Raw genomic sequence first — 9694 nt, forward strand, 5'->3', positions numbered from 1 at the left:
CAGGCCCTGTCCAAGGACCTCATGGAAGAATGAGAAAGGTACTAAGAAAGGGTTTCAAGAGGGTGAAGAAACAGATGAGGACCAAGGAATCAGGACAGCTTAAAGGGGGAGGAGAGGGCAAGGAGTAGAGGCATGTCTGCCCAGTCGTGGGCCATTGGTTCATCATGTTGAGTACCTACTGTGTGCTAGTGCTGTGGGAGGCTCTATGGAAGAAATCATGATGGGACAGCCTCAGCCCTCACTCAGTGAGGGAGACCTCCTTGTAAACCTCTAAGGCCTGAAAGCAGAATGAAATGAATGCTGGCACTGACATGGGCACCGTGCTCTAGGAGCCCAGAAGAAAAAAGGTTCCTGCCCAAGAAGGGGGAGTAGCCTGGGTTTAGGAGACGCAGCTGGTTCACCTGTGCCACCTCTGCAGGTACAGTCAAATGTCAGGCTCCCAAGGTTACTTCCTCCTCCTAGAATGGGGTACCTGCCCCAGGGGTTTCTGTGAGGACTGTATTGAAACCAATGGCCAAAGGGGCCCCGGGGGTTCGTGCTGCCTGCACTGCTCAGCCAATAGACTGACAGAGAAGTTGGGTCATAGATTAAGCATTTATTATCAGAGCACCGATGGTCTGAGAAGGCAGCGGGTGAACACCTCTAAAAACTGCCTTAACATTCTCAGACTAGCCTGGGATATTTAAGGGAAAATCTGGACATTCCTCCAGGGGCTCTGCATGGAGCCTTCCCTCTGGTGATGTGGCTCTCCAATGTGGTCATCAACCCAGGAGCAGTGATAACAGTAACCTGGAAAGAACCGCTAGACCTTAAAGATTGTAATTGGCAAGCATGGGGGGCATTGTGACTAGTAAGCAAGCGTAAGTTTCAGGATAATTACCTAAAACCGGGAACTGGGGGGACATTCTGAGCTCAAACCACAGGGAGGGGGTTGATCAATTGTTAAGCTCAAGGACAGTCAGCGGCAAGGCCACAGACATTGCAAGGCCTCCTTTCTGGGGGTCCCAACCGGGCCCTGTTTCAGTATGAGTCCTTAGCACAGCACTTGGTACACAGGAAGCTCTCCAAAATCCATAGAGCTTTCAGCGGCTTCACAGGAAGTGGCAGCTGCCTCAGAGGCTGAGTTAGGATTTCACTATGGTTATTCATCTGTCCCTTCCGCCATTGGTTCCGTCCCCACAATTCCCGGCAGGGCTGGGCTGAGACTGAATTTAGGCTGGGACAGGGCCTGGACTTGGGTGAGGCAAGTGGGGAATTTCAGTTGCAACATTTCACAGGTCTCAAAAAAACTCAGTAAGCAAGATACACAGTATTTTATCTTGTAACAAAAAAATAATGCAAATACCCTTGACGAATAAAATATCAAAACTTCAAGATACGACCTTGCCTCCCTTGCTTCATCCTAATTCCGGCGTACAATCGGGGAAGGGTGAGTTTTCCTACAAGAAAAAGAGGTCGGCCAAGCCCCTCCCCAAACCCCCAGCGGGCGCCAGCTCCCCCCCCCGCCCCCCCCCGCCCCCCCGCACAGGTGCACCGCAGGTGTACACTCTCCCACGCGGCCAACAGCGCGGGCCGTTTTTCCCCAGCGCTCGGTCAGTTTCGCTTTTCGATTTGCCGCGCCTGCGCAGAGCGGGCGCGCCCCGGCCCGCCCAGTCTCCGGCCCACGCGAGCACAAGCGCGATCCGCCCACGCGGCCCCCCGGGCTATGTAAGGCAGCCCGGCGGGGGGGTCGCGTCATCGTTAGACTCCGTGTCCCTCCGCTCAGGCGGGCGGCCCCGGAGAGCCAGTGCCTGCGAAGGCGGCGACGGCGGCGCCCCCTCCCCATCATGGTGAGCAGGCGCGGGAAGGCCGGGAGGCGAGGGAGCGGGCCCAGCAGTGGGTAAACCAGAGTATTGGGGGATTTTCGGGAGGAAGTGGCATGCAAACGAGGCCCCAAGGTTCCGGAGTTGAGTTGAGGCTTTCTTGGCAGTGCGCTGCAGCCCTGAGGTAGGGGAGACGTCGGGGCTGGGGAATCGGGGAGCAGACTCGAGCTGCAGAACAGATGGCATGCGGGGCCCGGGCTGGTGCCCGCGCCGGGCAGGCGTTCCTCGCCTTTCCCTGCTATGGGGCCTTGCCTGAAAACAGAGTGTGCCAGCTCCGCTCGCAGGGTGCTGACGGGAGGTGGAGCCCGGTGTAGAAGAGAAGTTTTACAGTAAATATTTGTGGCTTTTAGCGGGCAAGAAAACAAGTGACTCAGAGAGGTGCTGCTGACACACAGCAAAGTGGTGGGTAGATCTAGACCCTAAACTCAGGTGCCCGGTACCGCCCAGTCCTGGGGCAGGCACAAAGACCAGTACTTTGTGGGGGGCCGAGGGCAGAGGAGGAGGTGGCATGCGTGGTGAAAGGCCCTTTGTCCAGCTCTCTCCTTCCCTGCCCCCCACCAGCCTTTCTGTGGGTCCATTGTCCCCCGATCCTAGACAAGAGAGTATTATCTGCTGCTGCCATTGTTGGGGGAAGGAAGTCTTTGGGTAACCCTTCTCCACCCTCCCCTCCTCTGCACACACAGAGCCAGGGCAGCTGTGGCTTTAACCAGACATAAAACCCCTACCTTCAAAGAGGTCATTCTTACTTAACAGATGCCCAAAATATAAAAGTTAGGGGGTCTGCTCTAGAACCACAGCCTTCAGGTTCTCCCTGCATGCACTTCCAGCACATTTTCCTTTAGAGGTGGCAGCAGTGAGTGATCATTGGGTCTACAGCTCTAATAGAGGAAAGGAAGAGTTTAGGAAAGCTCAGGCTCGCTCTCCATCCTGCACAACCAGAAGCAGTCGGTACGGGAGGACAGACGGAGAGAAAGTCCACCATTCCACAGCTTGAAAGGCACCCACAACACCCAGGGTGCCTCTAAATCAGGGCTGGAGGGCTCCAGGCAGGGGTGCCCGGTAAGAACGAGGCCAGACACAAGGGGGCAAAGTGACCTGGCTGACATCTGCTCTTCCCCTCCTCACAACAGAATAGAGGCTTCTCTCGAAAGAGCCACACATTCCTGCCCAAGATCTTCTTCCGCAAGATGTCATCCTCAGGGGCCAAGGACAAGCCTGAGATGCAGTTTCCCTTCCTGCAGGATGAGGAGACGGTGGGCACATTGCAAGAGTGCAAGACGCTCTTCATCCTGCGTGGCCTGCCAGGGAGCGGCAAGTCCACTCTGGCACAGGTGATCACGGACAGGTACCGTGACAGCACCAAGATGGTGTCTGCCGACGCTCACAAGATTATCCCTGCTCGAGGAGGCTTCTCTGAGGAGTACAAGCGGCTGGACAAGGAACTGGCTGACTGCTGCCGCCGGGACATCCGAGTCCTTGTGCTGGATGACACCAACCATGAGCGGGAGCGGCTGGAGCAGCTCTTTGACATGGCTGACCAGTACCAGTACCAGGTGGTGCTGGTGGAGCCCAAGACAGCGTGGCGGCTGGACTGTGCCCAGCTCAAGGAGAAGAGCCATTGGCAGCTGTCGGTCGACGAGCTGAAGAAGCTGAAGCCTGGGCTGGAGAAGGACTTCCTGCCGCTCTACTTCGGCTGGTTCCTGACCAAGAAGAGTTCCGAGAGCCTCCGCAAAGCCGGCCAAGCCTTCCTGGATGAGCTGGGGAACCACAAGGCCTTCAAGAAGGAGCTGCGACACTGTAGGTGGCGGGGCGGGCAAGACGGGGTCCCTTAACCTCATTCATGAGTCCCTTGTTGGTCACAAGGTGCTGCATGCACAGGACCATGGTGTCTTCAAAGTGAGGAAGCAGGTGGAAGCTCACCTGGTATGAGGCTGAGGTTGCCATGGGTCACTAGTGGGAGCACAGTGGGATATGGGGAGAGGCCTTCCCCCAAGCACCTTCGCTTCTGCTGCACCCTTCCTTCCTGCCCTCTTCGCCCCAGTTCCCCTCTCCCTGCCTGAATCTAGACCACTGACCCTTCTTGGAGGTGGGAAAAACAAATCACTGTCGTAACAGACAATGTCAACATTTCATACATCCTCGGAGAATCTGGTCCAGTGTTTTTGAACAGTTTTTTAGCAGAACCATTTTCTAAAATTAAATATCCTACAGAATCCTGAGCTACAAAAACACAACTAGAACTATTGTGACTTCACTGGGGATGGTTCCCAGGCATTGGGCTCCCCAGGGCACCTCCTGTGGCATCCCATGGTTCCGAGAAAAATTTCGTTTTTGCAGCTGGGAAAACAGACCCAGAAGGGATATGGGGTTTGCCCAACGCCATAGTGAGAGCCTGGAGTCTGACGATGGCAACAGGGGCCTACCCAGGGTTCTATCCTAGCAAGGGCTGTTTGCCCCAATGATGGGTTAGGTTTGGATGAGGACCCTGGTTTCCCTTTCTCCTGCAGTGGCCTATTGGGGATATGACACCCACTAATCCATCTGTTCCTTTAACCCATTTCTAGTTCCCCAAATTTTAGGTTATCTTCATACTTGAAATCCCCCCACCCCCACCATGTTTGTATTGCTCAGAGGCAGGTAATTTGCTCCTGTACATGTTCTCAGAGAACTCTTTGCTCAGCTTCTAGAGCTTGAATGCTGAGAAACCAGGGAACAGTGGAGTCTGCAGTGACACTGGCCAGGTGTCAGCCCTGTACCTGTGAATAGCTTGAGACAAAAGCAAACTAGAGCTGGTGGCTCTGCCCTGGAGAGTGACTGTCTCTTGAAGCTAAACATTAAAAACTGGAATGCTTTTCTGCCTGGGAGAAGTGTAGTGGGCCAAGAACAAAGCCTGCTCTGAGTGGGGGCCTCCCTCCCCCCGTGGAGAGTGAGTGAGGTCCTCGCAGAGACTTGATTCTGGGAATCAATGGGAAACCTAGTGACTCCGAAGCTAGCCACAGGCTTGGAGTCTGGAAATTGTAATTATAGCTACTCCACACATCATCCTGTCTGTCAGCCACATAATGTCATCCCGTTATATACCAAGACCCATTATATCCCAGGCTTTATATAGGCTCTCACCCACCAAACAAGGCTGCAAGGTAGGCCCCTGACTGAAATGGGGTGCTAGTAATAGTTACCCAGGTAGTTGTAGTAAAACTGGGATGGCCACCCTGATTGTTGTACTTGACAGTTAAGGGTCAATCACTTACCCCTGGTCAAAAGGCTTATAAATGGGGGGGCGGCCTTTAGCTCAGTTGGTTAGAGCGCAATGCTCATAACACCAGGGTTGCTGTTTTGATCTCCACATGGGCCAGTGTGAGCTGTGCTCTCCACAACTAGATTGAAACAACTACTTGACTTGGAGCTGATGGGTCCTGGAAAAACACACTTAAAATACATTTAAAAAATTAAAAAAAAAAAAAAAAAAAACAACCAAAAGGCTTATAAGTGGGCTGGGATGTTAATTATGCTTTTCTGGCTCCTTCCATTGTACCACACAGTTCCCGTCTTACTTCTTTTATCCCACTTTTCATGACTTGTGGATTCCACCTTGTAGATGTGATGCTGGTGAATCTCAGATTCCCTCAGCTTATATTGGCTACCCCGGGGTTAAAGTGCTTTAGTTTTCAGGTCTGGGGAAGAGATGTAAAAATCTACATAATATAAAGAGAGGGAATTTAAGCACCTTTTTATAGCTCTGCGGTTGCGATTCATTTGACCAACTAATGAAGAAATGAGTTAGTGGATTGCTCAAGAATTTATGCTTAATGCCCGTTTTGTTTTTCCTCTGTGCCTCAGTGGTCTTGGTGATAGATGCTGGGATGGCCCTGCTTTCCTGCCCTGATGACCCCATTCTCTCTCCCTGCAGTTGTCTCTGGCGATGAGCCCAGGGAGAAGATTGACCTGGTCACCTACTTTGGGAAGAGACCCCCGGGTGTGCTGCACTGCACAACCAAATTCTGTGACTACGGGAAGGCTGCGGGGGCAGACGAGTATGCCCAGCAGGATGTGAGTGGCCCCTCAGGGACACCAGCTGAGTTGGGGAGGGGCAGGGTCCTGTAAGTGGGCACTGGGGTAAGACAGGGACCAGAAGCCAGACAGCAGCTCCAGCTCACCCCTCGGGGTGGCTTCATTACAGACCTCAGGTGCCCTCTCTGGGAAGCCCGTCCTGCAGTGCCACCAGCCTGTGGCACAGCCATCCCCAGGCCTGCGCCACCTTCCATAGATTGATGGAGAATACTGGTTGGCAAGAGGCTCCTGCTCTGGCCTGTGTAAGCCTATGTACAGTCCCAAAGGCTAGGAGTCCCTGTCCCCAGGTCTGAGGTCTGGCCTTGCCGCAGAGTAGGGAGTATCCAGGGATAGTGAGGCTTATGGGCTTAGGGGTACCAGACCCTCCCAACTCACAGCTGGTATCCTTGCCCATAGCCCCTGAACCAGCGACCTGTTGCCTGGATGCACATAGCTGTCTCTAGCCTCCTTGAGGCCGCCTTCTCAGCAAGGCCTTTCCTGACCCTCCACCCATCTCCCCCAACTTCTAAGTTAATGCAGCCAGTTTCCTTGTGGTCATTGGTCTCCCCCCATTCAATGGGAGCTCCCTGAGGGGGAGCATTTTCCATTTATTTTCCATTTCGGTTCACCCATGTATTCCTAGCACCTAGCATAACTGCATGAATGAGTGTGTAACACCTTCCGCCACCATCTCTGACCATTCATTCATTTAGCAATATGTGTTAAGCACCTTTTATGTGTTAGATACCATTGGGACAAAGGATGGTAAGCAAAAAAGGAGAAGCTTTTTAGGTCAAATGAGAGATGGGCTTTCTCGGAGAATCAGATATAACTAGATGTTGCCATCAGATTTTATGGAAACCAAGCGATATTGCTCAAGGGCATTTATTTCTCACCTTGCCCTGCCCTCCAGGCTATGGCCTGGCGGCCTGGGTGACTGTTAACCAGGGGAGCAGAGCAGTAGTGACAGCAGCACTTGTTAATGTGCCCGCCGCGGTTCTAAGCTCTTCACCCAGTCACTCCTTCAATCCTCAGAGGTGGGTTCGTGTCATCCCCATTTTACAGGTAAATAAGCCAACGCAAGAGAGTCAACAGCTTGCTGGCAGCCCTGCAGCTAGTAAGGGGGAACTAGGTTCTGAACGCAGGAAGTCTGGCTTTTAACCCCTTCCTCTCTGGCACCTTTGTTTTTTCACATCAGCCCGAACAGTGTCAGTGGAAAGACATCCCAACACCGCGCAGGCTGCATATTGTGGGTGTTTGTGGGTGACATGCCTTTACCAAACAGCTCTGCTCAGTTGTGCTCACCTGTTAGACCTACCCTTGGCAGCTGTCCTTTCTGGAGGCCACCTCCTCTAGCATGGTCCTCTCATTCTCCCTCTCCGAAGGTGGTGAAGAAGTCTTACTCCAAGGCCTTCACACTGACCATTTCTGCCCTCTTCGTGACGCCCAAGACGACAGGAGCCCAGGTGGAGCTGAGCGAGCAGGAGCTGCCATTGTGGCCAAATGACGTGGACAAGCTGTCTCCCTCGGACAGCCTGCCCCGGGGGAGCCGCGCTCACGTCACCCTAGGCTGCGCGGATGACGTGGAAGCTGTGCAGACGGGCATTGACCTCCTGGAGATTGTGCGGCAGGAGAAGGGGGGCAGCCGAGGTGAGGAGGTGGGTGAGCTAACCCGGGGCAAGCTCTTCTCCTTGGGCCATGGGCGCTGGATGCTGAACCTGGCCAAGAAGCTGAAGGTCAGGGCCATCTTCACGGGGTACTACGGGAAGGGCAAACCTGTGCCCACACAGGGCAGCCGCAGGGGGGGTGCCTTTCAGTCCTGCACCATCTACTGAGTGTTCTCACCACCCCTCACTGTTTAGAAGGGCAGGGGGGAGGGGGAAACACACTCTCTGCTTGATGTTTGTTTGAAGATGTTTTTTACTCAAAGTTAACTTTCCTGTAACTTTTTAGAAACTTGTAAAATAACTGTCCCTCTTTTCTGCCCACCCTCTTCCCCTCTAACATTCAAGCTCTCAACACAAGGCGGGTGGGCAGGTGCCATTCAGTAACCTAGACCAAAGCTGGTGAGGCTGGGCCGAACTGGGCCTGGAGCCGCAGCCACACCCCGAGCCCTGCTTTGTTACTGGTGCCCCCCGTCCCCAGCCCAGGTCCACTGCCCTGCCCAGAGCTGGCTAATGGGAGAGACACCTCACTCAGTAGTCACACGGGATAGTCACCGTGGCCGTGGAACGTGGAACACTGGTGGTGGATGTGAGGGGGAGGCTCCCTGGGCTTTGATCCCATTTCTTAAATCAGTGTAGCCCCAGGAAGGCTGGAGCTGTTACCAGGGTAGAAAAAGGGGTTTACCACCCACCTTGGGTCCTAAGTGCCTGTTCCCTCTTTCACATTGTAACTAGGTAACAGTTGATAACTAGAGAAGGAAAGAGAATCAGCAGCAGCCACACCCTGGGGAGCGGGTGGGTGGCCACCTTTCCGTGGTATGACTGCTGTGTGTATAGAGACCAGCCTCGGGGGGAAGCTCCGGCCTTGCAGTCTGCCCAGCCCTCCTTGCCTCCTTGGTGCCTCGGGAGGCCTGTGTGCCTCCTCTAAAGGGGACTGGTGGGTACTAAGAGCCAAGGGAGTGGACTCCTGGCTGGAAAGGGCCAAGCCCCACCGGGTGCCTCTGGGAAGGGGTTTTTAACATTGCTACGTGGGCTGTGGCTCCTGGGGTGCCCTCCACTGCCCTCTGCTCAGTAACGGGCTTGCTAATTAGGTTGTCACTAGACAAAAGTGCTTGGGATTTGAGTTACTATCCTGGCTTTGCCCAATCTCAGCAACTTGTAAGACTGATAATAAAATAAATCGTGTTAATCCTAGCTGTGTGCAGTCTCTCACTCTTGTGTGCGCAGCTCATCTTCCCTGGGGTGAGGGCTGGGCGTCAGCACTGGCTTTGTCCCACAGCTTGGGGCCATCGGTCCTGTCCCCACTGCTGGCTGGGCACAGCTGTGGCGAGGTTGGGCAGCTGAACAGTGTTGGCTTTCATGAGGAGGCAGAAAGGAGAGAGGCTGGTCTCAGACGCCCACAGAAAGTGGGGGTTGGCTGGGTATGAGGGACGCAGAGCAGAGAGCCTCTCGTCCCATTAACTGCTGAAACAGGCCCACAGATGTGCCCAGCCCAGTCCAATGAGAAAGACTTCTCAGAGAAGCAAGACCCCAAACTCCCAGTTCTCTAGGGAAAGCCACCCTCAGAGCAGTGCTGCTTCAAACACTAGGGAAGACCTGACATTGTCTCTTCCAGATGACAAGGGCCTGGACGGCCACATAGGGAACTTCCAAGGCCTATCTGAGTCATCACCATGACCTTGGCACCAAAGGGGGAAGACTGGAAAGAAAAGGGCAAGGGCTCCAAAGGAAGAGAAAACATGTATTCATATTTGGTCCCCAGTCTTGCCTCACCATTTCTCCCACCAAAGCACCAGGAAGAAACCTGTTTCAGCCAAAGCCTCTCGTGTGTCTGCCTGGAACGCCCAGTAAGATTCCTCACCACGAACACTAAGCTTCACCTGACCAGCATGACATAAGCCAGTTTCTTTCCCCAGCAGAAAGGGGCACCAATGGAGAAGCGAGGGCATTTGCTAAGAATGGTGTTTCCAACTGTGTGAGCTAAAGTCAGGGACCAGACCCCTAGGCCCAGGAGCTGCCGGTCCCCCTGGGGGAGGGTCTGGGGGCTTGGGGAGGCAGGATTTTGCCTCCTTGAGCCTGCATTCGCAACAGGAACTGGGAGAGTCCAGATAAACCTGT

The 9694-nt window shown here is 54.0% G+C and overlaps 1 protein-coding gene across 2 annotated transcripts; it reads left to right on the forward strand.

Annotated features, from left to right (window-relative positions):
- Window positions 1-1650: 1650 nt before the first annotated feature.
- CNP (2',3'-cyclic nucleotide 3' phosphodiesterase) lies at window positions 1651-8770 on the forward strand. 2 transcript variants are annotated; one of them, XM_019747773.3, is made up of 4 exons: window positions 1651-1829; window positions 2993-3659; window positions 5773-5912; window positions 7298-8770. In XM_019747773.3, exons 1-4 carry the CDS (start codon window positions 1827-1829, stop codon window positions 7745-7747), a joined length of 1260 nt encoding a protein of 419 aa, XP_019603332.2. In that variant the 5' UTR covers window positions 1651-1826; the 3' UTR covers window positions 7748-8770. The 2 variants fall into 2 exon arrangements, with proteins under 2 accessions (XP_019603332.2, XP_074176586.2); XM_074320485.2 differs by lacking the exon at window positions 1651-1829 and adding an exon at window positions 1964-1986.
- The last annotated feature ends 924 nt before the right edge of the window (window positions 8771-9694 follow it).

Source organism: Rhinolophus sinicus, chromosome 12, assembly GCF_057876585.1.
Source record: "Rhinolophus sinicus isolate RSI-liver-muscle chromosome 12, RSI-T2T, whole genome shotgun sequence".
NCBI lineage: Eukaryota > Metazoa > Chordata > Mammalia > Chiroptera > Rhinolophidae > Rhinolophus > Rhinolophus sinicus.